Below are 19194 nucleotides of genomic sequence, written 5' to 3'. Positions count from 1 at the left end.
ACTTGGCAATATTTCTAAGATTACTTTTCACACCATCTGCACAGGAGGCTCATTAGCATACAGAGGTATGTGTCCTCTGGCTGTGACAGGGCTCAGCAGGGATCCCACCAGCTGGGAGACAGCAGGGGTGGATTGGGAAGCCAGTCAGGGCAGGGGGAACGGGTGAAAGGACCAAGCCTGGCGCTGGGTGCGCGTCCAGGTCGTGGCCTGGAATCTTTGTCAGGCCCTGGAAGATTTCCTCCCGCAGTGTCCCCACGTGTCCCCTCTCCAGCAGACTGAGGCTGAGACGCATGCATTCTCCTCTTGCAGATTTTCTAACTCTTTTTTTTCCTCCCTGTTGGGGTTGATGTTTCACCAAGATTAATCGTCTATTGAGTCATTTTTAAAGGGGCCTTTTGATGAAGAGAAAGCACATAAATAAGCCCTGCCTGTCAGCTTCGGCCGTCCTTTTCTCATGAGTGGGTTCTGCTTTGTAGCCAAGAAGCCCTCTGCCCTTGATACACAGCCCCCTCCAGCAGGCTCACCACCTGCAGCCCTGCGCACCAAGGGGGAGGTGCAGTGTGGGGCGGCGGGGAGGGGGAGAGGCGGAGGGGCCTCCTCAGAGCCCAGGCACTGGGCTTGTTGGTTCTGCGCCCTGCCTTCTTCTCTGGCTGCAAGGTAGTGGTCAGGGGCATAGGCCCTGAAGGCAGACTGCCAGGGCTCCAACTCTAGCCCTGCTGTTTATTTCTTGTGTGATTTGGGGATTATTACTGAGTCTTTCTGAGCCTTAGTTTCCTAATCTGCAAAATGGGCATAATCATAGACCGTGTCTCCTGGAGTTATTGGGAGAATTAAATAGACTCATAAATACCTGGACCGGTACCGAGCACATACTAGGCATTCATACATTAGAATTACTCACACTACTTCACCCTCCTTTGGCGCAGGAATTGTGTTTCCTGCAGAGGCTGCAGGTGCCGTGGCAGCCACTGGGAGCCGTGGGACCGACCCAGCAGGTTCCCTTCCCTGCACACTGCAGCCGCCTTGGACCCACAGCTCTGAAGCTTGACTAAAGGGTCAGGGGCAGAAATGTTATAAAGGAGAGTACAGACACTCCATTACACTGTAATGTGTACGGTCACATGAGGATCTGGGGGAGCCTGGCTCTGCCAGCCCTGTAGAAACCTCCAAACCCACCTGCTTGCCTCTCCATTCACCCTGGACCAAAGCATCCTTTTGTTACTTTGGCAAAAGCCAGAGAGGAGCTGGGCTGGGGTGAAGCTGGAGAAGGAATGAAATGCCACAGACGTGGGGATATGAAGGAAGGCCCTGGTCCAAGGGGCAAGGGCGGGGTGGCTCCCAAGAACCGTTTATTGAGGGCTTTCCTGTAGGCCCAGCTCAGTTTCAAGCTCTACAGAGGGTTATAAAATTCCAAAGGACACATCCCTGCAAGAATCTAGTTGGCAACATAAGCCCCACACAAATGAAACATTAAATAAACAACAAGGGGTTTTGCAGGGCTGGTTTTGATACGTGAAAAATGAGCAGTAGCTTCAGACAGCTCTGAAAATGACGGGGGTGGAGTAGATGGTTCTTATTTTAAATTAGTTGGGTTCCCCCCACCCAGCTTTTTATTATGGAAAATTTCAAACCTATACAAAAAGGGAGAGAGTGGTAAATGAAATCTCAGGGACCTACCTACCTGGCTTTATCTTTGTTCCTCCTCACTAGCCCTTTTTTCCTGGAGTATTTTAAAGCACATTCCAGATATGTGTCATTTCACCCATAAATATTTCAGTATGCACAGAACAGATGGTTTTTAAGGTTTCCTCTGTCTCTGACCTGGTGTGAGTATATGGGTGATGGTGAATGTCAGAGCGGCTTTCTGATGGGGTGAGGAAGAAGTGATATGTCCACTTGGGGGTTGGTGTATGTGGAGGGTGCTATTTTACACATGTGCACGCACACACACACACACACACACAACTAGCCGCCCTAAACTATCTTAACTGATCCTAGTAGATCTCAGCCCAGAAAAGGCTGGCTGGAACAGCTTGGACATGAGGGTCCAAAAGAGGCAGAGACAAAGAGAATCAGTTAAACATCCATTTCTTCATAAAATATGTGATGATCCCTACTAACCTGGCAGGCAGTGGGCTAGCTCTACACTGAAGGAGCAAAGGTGACCCAGGCAGGCAGAGCCCCTGCTGTCACCAGCTTACATGGGGCAGGGGGATGTTGGGGGGCAGAGATCAAATGGGCTGGTGTGTACCGTGGGAGTGCTATTCTAGGGTGTCACACCCCAGAGGTCCCTTACCCAGAAGCAAGAGTAAGACACAGAGAGAGAAGGGCAAAGGCTCAGAGACCCAGATATGAAAGATGGAGGCCTGAAGGACTAAGGGCCAGCCCCCTGCTGGCAGGCATCAGAGGCCAGGCGCCTGCTGAGGGCCATGGTAGCAGCCTCCTCGCCTTTTCCTTCCCCAGCCCTCCTGGAGTCAGACGAGGCAGGTCAGGTGAGGCAGAGTCAAGTGACAGCTCATTTCCACCTTCCAAAGCAAGAGAAAGACACTTGGGGGATGATCAAGGCTCAGCAAACGCACCCAGTTGAACCAAACCAAACCCAGAAACTCTGAGCCCAGGGCTGGCAGCGTATAAGATGCAGGAAGATGCTTCTGGGTTTTCCATAGCTCAGAGGGAACTTAAACTGGCCTCAGGCCCTGGAGCAGGATTTCAAATATCTGAGATGAGGTTGGAGGTAACAGTTACATGTACTGGGGACCCAGGAATTTAGTCCTGGTACAGGCTCAAGGGGAAACCTACCTTAGAAATGATGAGTGAATTTAGTCCACCACCCTGAAAGTAACTTTTAATAGCCCACTGTGTGTCCACATGGGATAAGAGCTGGAATAACACAGAAATAAAAAAAATGGGGGGTGGGAGGTGCGGTGCAGCTCAGTGGTAGGGCACAAGCTTAGCATGTACGAGGTCCGGGGTTCAATCCCCAGTGCCTCCATTAAAAAAAAGAAAAATCTTGACTTCAAGATGATGATGTTAGATTTGTGAAGTCCCTACTGTGTGCCTGGTCTGGTCTCTGCCAGGCTCATTCTCATGGAGGTTCCCATCTAGTAAGTAGATAGATGTTAATCAAACAATCTGGAAAACGCCACGCTCTGGGGTCTGTGCGTGCACAGTGACCGCTTCCTGCAGGGACATTATTCCTGATTTTACAGCCCAGGGATCTGCGGCTTAGACAGCTAAGTCAGTGGCCCGAAGATGCACAGCTAGAGAGAGAGAGACGCAGGTTTGCGATCCAAGATTTGTGTGACACGTCATCCTCCCAGGCTTAGGGTCTGCCAGGGACGAGAGCACAGGTGAGCGTGAAAGAATGGCCCCCAGTCCGGGCCACGCAAGGTGGGGAGCGTGGTGTGCTGAGGAGCTCTGAGAAGGGCTGTCCTGCTGGCAGGGGGACACATGAGCTCTGGGGCTCCAGGGGCAGATCCGGGGCTCACAGGTGCAAGTTACAGGTAAACTGACAACGTGGGTAGCCCAGCTATGACCAGGTGGTTTCATGCAGAAGAATAACTAAGCTCTCAGCTCTAACTGAGCTCTAGCTAGTTATATAGTAATATAATTATAGCTAGTTATGTGTGTACTACTGTAGCTTACATATATAGTAACTACAAACTATTTATAAACTATAGTATAGTTTACTTTATACGTAGTTTCTGCACAGAGTTGGCCCTCCAGTATCCGCGAGTGCCAGAGGGCCAACTGAACTCCACTATTTTACATCAGGGACTTGAGCATCTGCGTACCTTGGTATCCATGCGGGGGTGGGGGGAGGGGTGGGGAACCGTCCCCGTGAATACCGAGGTCCGACTGTCTATAAATAAATTCGTTTTAACTAAGCTCCTGCCACAGTTTATAAAGAGCTTTTGCAGACATGATTTTCATAACAACCCTGCAAGGAAGGTCATTGTTATGCCATTTGCCAGATGAGTACCCTGAGGCTGAGGAAGCCCGTGGTTGCCTGTCTCTTAGCTGAGTAGGAAGAGCAAGGACTTGTCAGTCCATCTGACTCAAAGCCCACCCAGGGGAGCTCTCCCAGAGGGTGGAGAGGATTCCCATGCCACGTTGGGGCTGGGCCCACCAACCTGTAAGACCCTTTGAGACTCCATCAGAGTCTCAGACTGAGACAGCAGGGACGCCAGTGCAGCTCAGATAAGGCTTAATGGGAGAGCGAATGTCTCCCAGTCCTTAGAGGGTGGGGATGGGAGAGGAGGGGAAGGGAAGGGAGAACACCCAAGAGAAGGGAGGGTTACTGGACAGTCCAGGGTTGAGCGGGCAGAGCCAGATAAGACTTGGGAAGGGCAATTGGAATAGCCTGGATTTACCCAAAGGGCCACGGATGGCAAAGCACTGTGATGAGTGGGGATACCTGGTGACCATATACGGGGTCAAGTGGCCAAATCACTTAGCATTTCCATCTGTCCCGGCCTGGGGCTGATTCCTCTCAGCCCTGCAGTCCTTGCTCCTTGCCCACTTCTCCACCTGGCACTACCCCAGCCACCCTGCCAGCTGGAGCTGCAGGAGGATGAATGAGGTGTGCTGGCAGGGACAAGACTGGACCTTCAGAAAAGGTCTGCACAACTGTGAACACTGGTTTGCCACGTACCCACCCCAGCCCCTGCATCCTAGCTCCCCATCACCTCCATGGACTTTGACCTCAGTGCTCCATCTCCTCCTTTGGGAGTGCCATCTGATAGTGTCTGACCTGGCCATCCCCCCCAACACCCCCCAAACACACACACACACACACACACACACACACACACTCCTCTGCTGTGCACGCTGTGGCCGTCTCTGCTTCCTCCCAAGGTCAGCCTGTCCTTCTGCACCACGCACTCGCCCCAGCACTAACCAAGGGCTTGCCATGCTAATGTGCCCCTTTGTGACTGAAGCAGCTCGTCTCTTCCTGAGAAATGCTTGCCAGCCGAGGGTGGCAGAAGGCCGAGAAGCGGCCCCAGGGAGAAGGGCTGTTTGATGGACATGTGGAGAAAAAGAAGCAGATGGCGCGGGCCTGCGGGACAGGGTCTCTGAGGGAGCACTGTTGTTTGAGTAGACGTGCGTGCTGCTCTTTCTTGTCAACCTCTACTCCCAAGGGTGTAGAGGGGGTAAATGGGGACAGGTCTCCAGGGGGCTGAGTATGAGGAGAACAGACTGAGCAAGGCCCGATTTCCAGCAGAGAGTGCCTGTCAGGATTGGGGCTAGAACTCTGGCCCTGCCCATGTGACTCCCAGCCCACGGGCCCCCGAGCTGGGGCACTGCCCCGTCCAGGTCTGACGAGGCTGGTCCCCAGGGCTGGGCCCAGTCAGGCGGGGTGCTTTCACAGTCTCTGAGACCTCCAGCCCTCGACTTCTTCCTTCCAAAAGATAAATGTCCTTGCAGAACTGGCTCGGAGCAGGCCTGCTCACAGAAACGGACTGGGTATTTAGGAAGTGCCACCAGAAATCACCAAATCCTGGCTTTCATCTGAATATTGTCCCACTGACAGGAGAGCAGTAGTGAAGGCGGTGACAGCTCCTCCCCTGGTTTTCACGGGAAGGTGGCTGGCATCACTCCTGTCTAGTTAACAACACCGGTCTGCTGGCCTTATTTGGTGGTCTGCTTCTCCTCTATACCCTCTCCATGTTAGTGTGTCTTTTCTGGGAGCTGTGTGAGCAAAAGGGTTGTGTCGCTGCAGGAGCCAAGCGTCCCTCAGCACTGTGACATGACGACGGCGATCGCCTCTTTTGGTGACCAGGCTGCTGCAGGCCACTCCTTGGTCTTTACTGCCCTCCTACTAGTCGCGATAGGAATAGACTCGGGTACGAGGACTTCCAGGACCAGGTGACAACATGAAGGTCCTTAAGGACTGGGTTGGGGAGAGGAGGTCTGCTCCAGAAGCTGAACCCGTTAGGGTCAGTCAACCAGTTGGTTTAAGGCAGGATGTTCAGTTACAATTAACTTTAGCATTTTTCACTTCTAGAAACTCTGTTTTGTTCTTTTCCACATCTGCCTGGTGGTTTCTGATAGCATTCTATTGCTAGTTCATCTTTGTGATTCCATCCTTTACTTTGAAAAAGACATTTCCTGTGTAACTCTTCTGCGTCCATCCTTTCCAGTTTCTGAAGTTCTTGGGGGAAGCTAAATCTATGGTTCGTTTTTTTCTGTCGACTCTCACTCATGGTTGCTTGCTTCTGTATGATTTTTTTTAAGGCAGATTCATATTTACATAATCTTAATCTGTAGGAATCCTGAAGGCCTGGGTTAAAGATGGTTTCCTCTGGACGGGATTCAAGTCTGGTTTGCCCATGAGCCAGGTTCCACCCTCTTGGGAGCTTTTCAGCCCACGTGCAGGGCCTGGCTTCACTTAAAGGCTGTGAGAGTGTTCCTTTTTTGCCCCTGGCCCAAGGTCAGTTTCCCAGTGATGGGTGGCAGGTCACCGGGCTGGGCTGGCACCTGTCCTCGGAGCGACAGGGTTCCTCCCTCTGCTCACTGCTCCCTCCTCCCAGCTGTGATTTCCCCTTGTGGTTTGTTCCTTTTTATTGGGAGTAAAATATGTTTCCCCTCCTTCAAGTGAACTCAGCAATACATCAAAAAATGTATTTTCTCCAGCATTTGGGTGTTTTGCAGTCAAAGGGCTCCCTGATGGTCTGGTCTGCTGGAGTCAGCAGTTCCATTGCTAATCTGTTCATAGTTCATTCACTCATTCAACAAATATCCTGAGAGCCCATCGTGTGCCAGGCATGGTTCCAGGGGCCGAGGGTACGGCCTCTGCCTTCCTGAAGCTTGCAGTCTGATTCCAGAAGGAGTCGGTCCAGGGGTGGCAGGGGCTACAGTCCACAGAACACATACCAGCATGGTTGTTTTATCTGTCACTCCCTCTGAAGTACTGAGTGCCTCCTGTGCAGCATGCAGCTTGCTAGGCACCACGGATGCAGAGACAGAGGGCCCTGTGCTCGGACTGCGCTGATCCCAGTGGCAAAAACAGCCATTTCAAGAGATATATCAAGTCATAAAGGAGTAAGAGGCCTGAAGGAGGTGGAAAGACACAGGAATGACGCAAACTCGAAAGCCTGAGGGAGATGACATTTAAACAACATCTGGAAAGATGAGTAGTTGTCGCCTGGCAGAAGGAGTTCCCAGGAGAGAGAAGGGCCTGTCCAAAGGCTTGACATCAAGGAGGAGCCTGGTGCCTCTGGGAGCAGAGAGACTTCAGTGTGCAGAGTGTGGACAGCAGGAGGAAGGGAAGGGCGGGAGCGTGGCCGGAGGTGGACACAGGGCCTGCCCCATCTCCCAAGCCTGAGTGCCACCCTAGGTCCTCCCTGCCCTCCACCCTCACACAGTCAGTTACCATGTCCAGCGGGTACTGCCTCCTCAGTAGGCCGTGTTGTGTCTCCTCCCTCCCATCTCCATGGCCACTGCCTTGGTGCACATCAGTATTTCCTACCTGGACTGGTACAGTGACCTCTTAACTGGTTTCCCTTGATCCCCGTCCAGTCCATCCTCCACTCTACTTCCGAGTGCTCTTTCAAAGATGAATTTTTGATCATCTCACTTCAGGAGAAAGTTCAGATTCCTTGGATTAACCCAGAAGAAATTTCATGTGACCACCTCTCCAGCCTCATCTCCCACCTACCCCTTCCTCCAGCCTCTAATTTCTTATAGTTCCTCAGGCTAGCCCTACTGCTTCACAGCTCAGGAAACTGGCCTGTGCCACTGCCTCCAGGAGGTCCTCTGACCACCCTCCAGCTTGATTTAGAGGCCCTTCCTTCGTGCTCACACAGGACCCTGATTACATCCTTCCTGTAGGATAATGCCATTGAACCGCCATCGTGATTTGCTTGTCTGTCTTCCCCATGAGATCGTAAGCTCCTTAAGGGCAGGGGACATGCTTGTCTATTTGGCTTTCTATCCCCAGCACCCGACAAAGTGAAAGACGCAAAGCAGACACCCAGCAGGGGTTTGATGAATCAATCAATCCGGAGAGATGAGGTGGAAGCCGAGGGCCCAGGCAGATTGGTGTGTGTGCAGTACACAGGATGGGCAGGGCATTCCTCCAGTGACTGGACCAGCTCTCAACTGATTTATGACCTGGGGAGAGGGGGGGGTCTCAGTTTCCTCACAGGTGCAGTGACTGGTCCGCCTCTTTCTGGCTCTGACATTCTGTAAGTCTGCAGATCTGTGACCTCCAGAGACAGGATGGTTTACAGCAGTGGTTCTCAGAGTGTGGTCCCAGATCACCAGTATCAGTGTCCCTGAGGAACTTGGTTGCAAGGCAGATTCTCAGGTCTCTCTCCAGACCTACAGAATCGGAAGTCTGAGGCTGGTGCCCAGCAGTCGGTGTTTTAACAAGCCTTCCAGGCAATTCCGACACACACTGAAGTTCGAAAACACTGGTTTAGAAGCAAGCACAGCTTTGTTACCCAGCACTATTGCTGTTGAGGTGGCGAGACAAGGAGATTATCGCCCCAGACTCCCAGGGGCCAGGAGCCTGCAGCTGTGACTCTGTAGAGGAGGCCAACCACAGCAATGGCCTGAAAGGGCCACACATCCCTTTTTCCCAGGATTCTTTGCTGGCAGAACCGAGAAGCACCTCCCTTGGCACCTGAGATCTTCCCAGCAGGGTGTCTGGGCTCACAGCACTTTGAAAGTTGCTCCATTTTCTTGAAGCTGTTTTCTCATGTATTTAGCCAAGTCCTTTGGCTCATTTCTCTCCTCCTGCAGGAGGGCATAGCTTGCTCTGAAGTCAGACAAGCCTGGTTTGGAATATTGGCTTGGTTTGGCTGATGATCCTGAGCTTGTTAACTTAACTTCTCTGGGCTTCAGTTTCCTCACCTTAAAACGGGGCTAATAGTATCTCAGAAGGTTATTATGAAGATTGAATGGCATGTATTGTTGCCAAGGAGAAATAAACTAGTACTGAATGGTCACTGTCATTGTTAGTAGATTCCCCTGCTCTGAACCTCAGCTCTCCCCTCCGGTGCACACCCAGGTGGGGTCTTCAGTGGAATCTCAAGGTTCCAAAATGCTGCCAACCCCTCCCTTTGGCTCCTGGCTCGATGCTGGGGCTCACATTACAGTGCCTAGCTGTAGGGTCGATGTGGTTTTATGTGGGGAGGAAGGGGACGTGTGGTAGAAATGAGGAGGAATAGGGGGCTTTCATTCCACTTCCCAAGTCCCCTTGCTCGAGAATCGGCAGCGCAGGGCTAGAGCCACTTGCGGGGGCATGGTTAGGCTGCCACCCTAGACTTGGTCACCTCTGAAGCCCCTCCTCGCTCTCTAACCAGACCGCTGCCCTCCATGCTGGCCCCGCAGGTACCATGGCTTTGGGCTGTAGTAACTAGCAGTGTGTTGGGACTCTGATGTCTAAGAGGCTTGATCCATGTCCCAGTCCTGCAGCTGGCTAGCTGAGTGACCACGGGCATATTACTTAACCAATCTGTGCCTTGGTTTCCTCGTCTGTAAAATGAGGGTAATAATTGCTTCTATTTCTTAGGGTTGCTGGGGGGAACAAATGAGATCATGTATTTGCAGTACGTGACATGATTTAAGAGCTCAAAAAAAAAAAAAAAAAGAAAAGTTACGGCAGTGCTGCTCCATAGGAGAGGATTTGAACATGAAAAGAGGTTGACCAGATGTTTGCCAAGGGGTGCACTTAGCAGCCAGGCAGGTGGTTTCAGTGTCCTCCAGGGTGGTCTACCAATTGACTTTGCCACTGGACAAGGAGGCAGCCACAGGGATCTGAGTACCTGGAGCTTACATGGTGCCCAGCCTGCTCTAACTCCCCTCCCCACTCTGACCCCTGCCACCAGGACAGCTTCCACCCCCCATCTGCAGCTCCAACACCGGGGGTTTCAGGAGCAGAGACAGAACCAGGTTCAGGGGCATCCCCGTGGAGAAGGTGGGTGCAGAAGTGGGTGTGGCAGTGAGGCTGGGACCTCTCCCTTGCAGAAACTCATCAAGGACATGCCTCCGTGACTGAGCTCCTAGCAGCTGGGTCCTGACTGGCATTGCCCTGGACCCCAGCAGAGAACGGACTCCCCACCAGATGGGCAGCTTGGCCTCTACCTGAGAGGAGGGCCAGATCTGACAGGGGAGCTTGGGTTGCACTTATCTCTCCGCACCTGGAGGAGGAAATGAACGCAGCAATTAATTGTACAAGGCGGGTGGTTTGTGCAGCTTAAGTTCAGATAGAAAGTTTAATTATCCCTAAGCCCTAATACAAATTAATTAGCCTTCCATATTAGGAGGGTAAGCTCCCCTGCTCTTGCCACAGCCCAGACATCACTGCAGATTACCGAGGATGTGCTGGGAGAGGAGCAGGGAGTCCCTGGGCCCCACCCGGGCGAGAGCAGACAGCGGCTCCACGGTGGCCCCAGCTAAGGTCTGCGTGTGAGTCCTGAGTCCTGGGTGAGCATCACAGCTCACCTCTGCCTGGCGTGTCATCTCCAGGAGAGGCTTTCTTGTCCCTGACTTTTCTCCGCCCTCAGAGCCAGGATAGGGGGTGGGGAAGGGGAATCCTTATTTGCCTGAAAGAAGGAAGGTGAAAAGGAAATAAGGCTATGCCTTAAAAATTTTTTTTCTAGGCCAAGACATTTTCTGTTTTTTTTTTCTTTTCTTATCCCTCTCTTTCCTCAAAATTCCACAGAGAAAATAGGCCATAGATGCCATTAGGACTTGGAGAACCACTATCAGCTCCTGCACCAGGAGTGGCCTTGGGACAAAGGGCACCGCCCATCACGGTCATTACAATCCCAACAGTTGCTGCTTAGTAAGTGTTTACCGTGTAGCAGGCATGTAGACTTAGCAAGAACATTGCAAGTTATGTTTTCTTCCTTAATTCACACATTCGACCAACATTTATTGAAGTGGTTTGAGCAGGTGAGTGACATGCTGGATTTGCATTTTAAGACTGTGGTTCTTTGTGAATAAAGGGGAGCAACAGTGCAAGTGAGGTGTCTGGTTAAGGGGCTTTTGCAGAAGTCCAGTCTAGAAAAAGCAGGGGTCTGGGCCCAGGATTTATTTAATAAATACTTATAAAGTTCTGAATATATGCTAGAATAGAGCATTTTACAAATGGTAACTCATCTAATCCCTCGCTACAATCCTGTGAAGAAGCTAATATTATTTTACCAGGCCCAGGAAACTGAGGACAAAGAAATTAAGTAACTTGCACGAAAGTCATCCAGGTAACAGTGGTAGACCCAGGACTTGCCCCAGGGAGTCTGACACTCAGAGTCCACACCTTTAAGCCCTATGCTGTACTGCTACGTGGGGGAGCAGAGAAGCTGAGAAGGGGGTGAGCTCCAGCTGACTCCTCAGAGCCCTCTCCCACGACCACCTGCTCCCCACCCCACCCACTCCCCCGGAGAAGCAGGATGTGACGGGCAGAGCAGGACAATGGAAACAGACTGACCTGGGCTTCAACCCAGACAGTTCTGTCTCTTACTGCTTGAGGACCTTGAACAAGTCACTGTCCTCTCTGGACCTGCTTGTCCTCCCTAAGGAACCTTAACCCTACCCGATAGGGCAAGTGTGGGACCCAATGTAGTACATTCTTCCCTTCCATCCTTCCATTCCCTGTCCCCTCTTCTTCAAACCAAACGTTCCTGTTCCCTATGAGAGATTTCCAGACAATTCACCACCTCAACCTCCCTTCTCTGGGCACGATCCAGTTAATGAACGTCATGGTGTATGTAGTGCCCAGAACACTCCACACATCAGCCTAGAAGTGGTCTGCACCAAGGAGCAGTGTATGAACACCCACTCCCTTTTTCTGGACACCATCCTCCCATCAATCCAGCCTAAGGCAGCATTAGGTTCTTAGCAGCCGCATTAAACTGGTGGCTGTGTTGAAGTTAATTCGCTCCAGTGATTTTTAACTTGGATAGCTTTTAAGTTCGTCTCTCCATCAGCTATACAAGTCATTGATTATTTGAATCAAAATGTCATTTATCTTTGTTAAAATTAATCTGGTTGATTTCACCCATGATTACAACCTGTTAAAATCCTTTTGACTCTTAAAGACCTCAATTCATAGTCACTCTGACGCTTAGAAATTTGAAGAGCTTGCTTAAAAACCAACAGCAGTAGCCTCACCATCCGCATCATCGTCACCATCATCACCATGATTATAACGACAGGAGCCAAAGGGAAGACGATTAGGTAAAACAAGAATTGGTTGGTGTGCAGCGGTCGAAGGAAGGCTTGAACAGCTCAGCCACAGGAGAGGCAAAAGGGAAGCTGGTCCTCAGGAAGAATTAGGACAGGAACTCCAACTCCATCCGATAGCTCTTCATGTCTCATCTCTTTCTACTGCCTCCTGCTTCCTCTCTCACTGCAGTCTGGCTTTTCCCCAGGGCAGAAAGCATGGCTGCCAACAGCTCCAGCACTTTAGTTGTTATAGTTTCAGTTCCTTTGAAAGAGATTGATCTGGTCTCAAGGGTAAAAGTCCAGGGAAGGGAAGGGAAGGGAATGGAAAAAATTGATTGACATCATTAACCAACAGTGGAAATGCAATTCAAAACCAAAACGAGATACCACACCACACCCATTAGGACAGCTAGAATCAAAAGACCTGTAGTAACAAGTGTGAGTGAAGATGTGGAGAAATTGGAACCCTAATTTATGGCTAGTCGGATTGTAAAAGGGTACAGCCACTGTAGAAAACAGTTTAGCAGTTCCTCAAACTGTTAAACATAGAGTTACCATATGAGTCCTAGAGGAATGAAAACATATGTCCACATGGAAACTTGCCCATGAATTTTCATAGCAGAATTGATTCATAATAGCCAAAAAGTGGAAACAACCCAAATATCCATCAACTGATGAATGAATAAATAAAATGTGATGTATCTGTACAATGAGATATTATTCAGCCATAAAAAAAGACTGAAGTACTGATATGTGCCACAACATCGGGAAACCTTGAGACCTTAGCACATTATTCTAAGTGAAACAAGTCAGACACAAGAGGCCACATATTGTGTGATTCTGTTTATATTAAATGCCCCAAATAAGGAAATCCATAGAGGCAGAAAGTAGAGGAGTGGTGGCCTAGGGCTGAAGGGCGGGGTGTGGAGTGGCTAATGGATGCTAGGTTTCTTCTGGAAGTGATGAAAATGTTCTAAAATTAGACTATGGTAATGGTAGCACAATTCTGTAAATACTCTAAAAACCATTGAATTGTATGATTTAAGTGGATGAATTTTATGGTATGTAAATTATATATCAATAAAGCTGTTAAAAAATGAATCCAGGAAAGAATTCATTGACCCAGCTGGAGTCAGATGCCCTATTCTGAACCTACTAACTGGGACCAGTGGGAGCAGGGACATCAGGGAAGGCTTGTAAGAATGTGGCAGCTCCTCTGAGACCCAGCTCCTCTGGACAGAGTTTATGTCATAATGGGGAGGGGAGGGGTACAGTTGCTAAGATGGGGCAGGGTATTAACAGACAAAACAATAGGTATCCACCACTCTGGCTATTTAGAGAGAATTTATATTTATTCAGACACAGCATCAAGTGCTTCTTCTGAATTATCTCATTAATTATCACAACAACCCTGTAAGTTAGGTATATAAAATCCATTTATATTGGTGGAGGCGTAAGAGAAATAACTTTCCCAAGGGCACTGAACGATTTCATAAGTCACGTGGGGCCAGGGTTCAGCCCCCGCATCTGATGCCAGTCTCCTCTTCAATCATTAGGCCACGCTGCCTCCTTCTGGCCTGATAAATGTCATTGAAAAATTCTGGAACACACCACTGGAGACCTAACTTTAGATCCATTCTTTATTTCACGTACTTATTTACTCTTTCAATGAAGGAGACCCTTCTAACATGAAAGCCAGGCACTTCCTTTGCTGGCCATCACTGGTCATCTTTGAGAAGGGCCAGAGGACCAGGGATGGTTGTCCAACCCCTGCTCACCACACTGTGACCCATAACTCACTGCTCCAGCTTGTCAAGGGTACAGGGAACTGGGACAAGAACACATCTTGCTAAAATCACGAGGCAGTCGGTCTGTAGCAGTCTCTGATCCACCAGCCGGTTAACCCTCTCAAAACAGGAAATAAGGTTAATTTGGCGAGACGTGTGCTTAGTGAACCAGTGCAGCTTATTTTCCAAGTGTTCGCAAGCTGTCCACTTAATAATCTGCTCTCAAATTCTGCCAGCAATTGAATGGCAGAATTGATGGATGCCAAGCCTGCTGGTCTGTGGTTTCTCAGACCTTCTTTCCCCTTCTTTAAAGCTACTGATTCAGTAGTTTTCCATCTCCAGTCTCTTGGTATTTCTCTTCTGCATCATGATTTGTCAGTGATCATGGGCAGTGGTTCTACAAAGCCATCTGTACCTTCCTCTTGTCTCATGGGGCAGGATCCAGGTGGGTCTGTGATGTGAATCCACTGAAGACAGCAGGGGCCCAGCCTGCTCTCCCCTCCCCTATCTCAAGCTCTGGATCCTTTTTATTCCCACTATCCCAGCCTTCCCAAGATAAAGCATGTTATTCTCAGTGGAGAAGGCAGACAGCGCATGGGAGTCGAGTTGTTCTGCCATCTCGCTGTCATCTGTTACCAGCAGACCATCTGCCCAGCAGTGGGCATAGCTCTCCTTCCAGCGGATAAAACAACCTTCCTGTTGTCCTTAGCATGTTTCACCAGCCTTAATCACTGACATGCAGCCTTCCTGACACTGTTCTTACCTACCCCTGCCACACTTCATTTTCCCAATGGTCATGTGCCCAGTGTCCACCTTTCAATCATATCATCTGAAAATCCCAGCTACCGTGATTCACCCCTAGGGTCACCCCCTTTTCTTCATCACTGGGATTATTTGAACTTGGAACAATCAGCTTCTCAGCAACAGAGACCATGGTTTTCAGAATGCCCAGGTAAAAGCTATAGTATTATTGTTCGTAGAGCTGTATATATCTCCATAGGATTATGACCTACATTACTCTTATCTTCATTTTTGAGGCAAGGAATCTGAGACCCAAAATAACATTCCCCAAGGTCACGCAGTTATTCTGTGCTGGAGCTGGTCGGATCTGGTACCCGTGTTGTCTAACTTCAGGAGACAAGTTCTCAACGACTTCACTGGCGGCCACTCCTGAGCATCACGGCAGAGAAGGCAACCCTAGCACTAGAGTTCCCAGAAGGAGCTCTCACAGGCCTTCATGTCAGTGGCCTGACTGAGACAGCCTGAGCCAGGACAAAGGGCCTGGACACTGACGGAGAGGGAAGGCAGCCCCCAGAACAGGAGCCTACTTCATAGGCTGTTGAGAGGCTTAAATGAGATCAAATATATGTCAACCATGGGCACGTCCTCAACAAAGCCCTTAGGTGTTTGGGAGGTGAGGACTTCCCAGTTCAGAAACGGTTCCCCATCCACTTCCACATCCTCTCTGGACCCCAGGACACCTTGGAGCCTCCCAATTTCAGTGGCAACAATCCCTGCTCATCCTAAGCCTGCTTCTGCTCCAGACATCAGAGGGCACAGAGGTAGGGGAGACGGTGTTTCTGGCTTTGGCCAAAGGAGTCATCACAGCTCTTTGCTTAAGATGACCTTTAAATTACCTCAATAAAGAAGAGGCTAAGCACTTAACCGCATGGAGCGTATCATATTGATTGGAGGAGAGAGGCTCTGGCCTGTCTGCCCGGGGCTGAGTGGGAGCCTGGCCAAGCCGGTCCCAGGGGGCAGCCGCCAGGGTGTGAAGTACTTAGAGTTCCTCTGAGTTCTGAGAGGAGCCGGCACTCTCCCAAAGTGCCTTCACAGCTTAAGGGGCTGAATTTTGGAGCTCATGGTCCCCCTCTAGGACGGTGTGGGTAGTCCAAAAGAGGTGAGAACAAGAGGAGTGGGTTTTACTCCCGGTGCACCCAAACACGGGCAGTCCACTTCATCTCTGAGCCTCGGCCCCTGCGTCTGTACAGTGGGGACCAAGGGACCAAGTTCACGGGGTTCATAGAGCTTATGTGAGGCCAGTGTGTAAAAGTGCTTTGTAAATTACACATCTCCACGTGAACAGAATGCGGCTTATTATTCGTTATTTTTATTATCATAAACGAAGTCGTGTTGTTCTTCTGCTTGAGACTCAGCCATGGCTCTTCTTTGCACTCCGGATGAAACCCATCCTCCTCATCATGGCCCACTAGACGCCGCATGGTCTGGCCCCTGCCTGGCTCCCGCCTCCTGCCCGCATCTCCTTTTGTAGAACTGCCCCTCCTGCCCTGTGCAGCAGCCCCACTGGCCCTTACGCTGTTCCTAGGACACACCAAGCCTCTTCCTAGCTCAGGGCCTCCATACTTTCTGTTCCCACTGCCTGGCACACTCTTCCCCAAGTGTGTTGCATGGCTGGGTTCTTCACCTTCAGATCTTAGCTTATGTTACCTCCTCAGAGAGGACTTACCTGACCACACTCCTCTGACCAAGCACAGCACCCATCTCTCTTCTCTGCATAGAAACAGCCATGGGTCACAGTGTTTTTATGTAACCGCTTCAGTGTTTATGGCCTTCCCTTCATAGAATGTTGGCTCCGTGAACATAAGGATCTTGTCTGTTTCGTTCACTGCTGGGTGGTATCAGAGTACCTGGCACACAGTAAACACACTAAACAGTTGTTGAATGAATGAGTGGGCGAACGACTGGCAGGGAAGCCTTTGTTTCCCAAATGGCCCCTCTTACACCTGCTTCCCTTTGTCTCTGTCTCTCAGATATGGAGACATGGTGCCCAAGACGATTGCAGGGAAGATCTTCGGCTCCATCTGCTCCCTAAGTGGTGTCCTCGTCATTGCCCTGCCAGTCCCTGTGATCGTTTCCAACTTCAGCCGGATCTACCACCAGAATCAGAGAGCTGATAAACGCAGGGCACAGAAGGTAATCCTGGGACCTGGGAGGGGGGTGGGCAGCACTGGAGAGGGGCCCGCCCTTGGCCTTGCGCAGCTGTCATGAGGAGTTCCTGGGAGAACCACTGCACTGAAGGCCTCTGGGTTTGGAAGGTAAGGCAGCTCTGGGTCCCTTGCTCCCTACCCGTGTCCTGTATTCCAGCCCCAGTCAGCCGCACAGGGCAACAACCGCTCGGTTACCCACAAGCTGGTGAGCTCCCTTCTGGATGGTCTGTGCAATTTCCTTGGGCCCTGGCTCTGCAAGGCCTCAGCCACCAGCACAGGCAGTGCCCGGACTCCTCCATCTCCCAGCCAAGAGCTTACCCGGGGAGTGTAATTGCTTTTCAGTGCCCTGTAATGGCCTATACAAAACACCGTGACAAAAATTAATTTGCTTAAAAAGAAAAATGAATACTCTGAAAGGAGATGATTCTGCAGCACTGAGTTAAGGGACAAATGGCACAGCGGGCTTTAGTCACCTCGGGGTATCGTAGGATGAGGCACGGAACTGCACTTGATGGTCAGGACTGACCATTGTCGGTCCTGAGGAAAGTTTTCAGTGACGCCCAGGGTGCACTGCTCGGGAAGGCAGGGCAGTGTGCGCGCCCCCTCGCCACAGGATGAGGAAATACGTCTGAAGGTTTTGGTGCCTGGACAGAACCTCCTTTCCTGACCAGCCTCACCTTCTGTCCAGAGCAGCCCCCTCTCCACTCAGCCATCTGCCCTTCACCTGCATTTTTAGGGCCTCTGGCTGGCAAAGGTTCTTGGCCCAAGGGGGCTGCTTTTCATTCCTCTTCTGATCTGGGCTGAAATACTCCCCCTTCAGTAGCATCTCAACCTCCAGGGGGTACGGTCAGAGCCTTTCCAGGTATGACGGATGGAGGGACCTCGTTGAATAAGTCACTTAACGGTGGCCTGAGATGTTGTGTCCTTCTTTTATTCTTTCATTTATTCATTCTACACACATTTACTGAGCCCCTACTATGTGCCAGGCCTTACTATGCATTGAGCTGGGTTATTCCCTCACCACCTCCTGGCCTTCCACCTGCAGGGACAACCCCCAGATAGCAGGGCTTCCTCGACATATCAGAAGAATCCAAAATTTCAGCACAGACCTGTGTCTGCTGACCGAAACAAAGTCTCAAAGTGCATGAAAATTAACTCTGAAATGTATAATACTTTGCATATAATGATGCAATATACATTATAAAGTTATGTAATAAATCTAGCGGGTTCCCACTTCCAGTGTATCCCCTTTTTGTGCCCTGGGGGCCCCCTCCTGCTTGCCCTTCTGTTTCCCTCCGCCTGCGTGGAAATAGATTTTGCCTTATCTTGACCTGGGCCTGCAATGTTGTCAGCCTGCCTCTGCCCGATCTGCTGGCTCTCTGCTGTCCTCTCCATCCCCTCCCAGAACCGTTTCCTCCCTCTTTCACCCAAGGTCAGGGCTTCCCCACCCCCAGCCCCTGCTAGCCAGCCCAGAAATAGAAGTCTTATCTCTGTCCCTGTTCAAGTCCACTGGCAAATGTGAGCCGTATCTAAGTTCACTGTACAGTCCTAAAGAAAGGGGCTGGGAGAAACTGGGATCTCCTTTCCAAATCAAGGAGCCTGAGGCCCTGAAGGGCCAGGGTCCTCCAGCATCCCCACCCGCTATGGGCCCCCCGGCTCACACAGGTTTTTCAAAAAGCAGTGAGGTTCAGAGGAAGCCTCAGCTCACACACCCGCCCCCAGCTGTGCCCATCACAGCCCCACTCAAGCTGTGCCTTTCCTGCCCCTGCAGCTACCTTCCCGCCCTGGGCTCGCACCCATGCCTACTTCTTAGAGCATTGCATCTGCTGTGGTTTTACCCCTGCAAAGAATATAACAGGGGCCATTTCTCTGTAGAACTTTGCAAAGCTCTTCCTGTGTGATTAAAATCCGGAAGGAATCAGCTTTGGCGACTTCCTCCCTCCAGCCCCTAAGAATGAGACTCCCTCCCTTCTTCTCCCTGCCCACCCTCCTCCTTCTCCCTCTTTGCTCTCCCTTTGAAATTAGAGTAAATATTTAGTGTTTTCCCCTCGCCTGGATACTGTCTCCTCTCATGCTTGCTCGGCTCTGTCTCTTTCACCTTGGGCTTCCTGTGAGAGAGGGAGAAAGAGAAACCAGGATACTGCCTGCTTCCAGCACTGAGTCTGTGGCAGCCAGGCGAGGAAGGCAGGTCTGGGGACTCAGTGGGGAGTGGGGAGGCGGCACAGGAGGGAGGTCAGGGGAGCTGATGCTGGTTCCCAGCCCAGATCACATGCTCAGGAGCC

At 50.7% G+C, this 19194-nt stretch overlaps 1 protein-coding gene across 2 annotated transcripts in view; it reads left to right on the top strand.

Moving 5' to 3' along the window:
• KCND3 (potassium voltage-gated channel subfamily D member 3) overlaps positions 1-19194 on the top strand; it is a 199259-nt gene that overhangs the window by 171586 nt on the left and 8479 nt on the right. For both annotated transcript variants that reach the window (XM_064488829.1, XM_031457820.2), the window contains exon 3: positions 16736-16898. In XM_064488829.1, the coding sequence (XP_064344899.1) occupies positions 16736-16898 (163 nt within the window). The remainder of the gene's footprint in view (positions 1-16735; positions 16899-19194) is intronic.

This window comes from Camelus dromedarius, chromosome 9, assembly GCF_036321535.1.
Source record: "Camelus dromedarius isolate mCamDro1 chromosome 9, mCamDro1.pat, whole genome shotgun sequence".
NCBI classification, from domain to species: domain Eukaryota; kingdom Metazoa; phylum Chordata; class Mammalia; order Artiodactyla; family Camelidae; genus Camelus; species Camelus dromedarius.
This window is presented reverse-complemented; position numbering and strand designations above follow the sequence as displayed.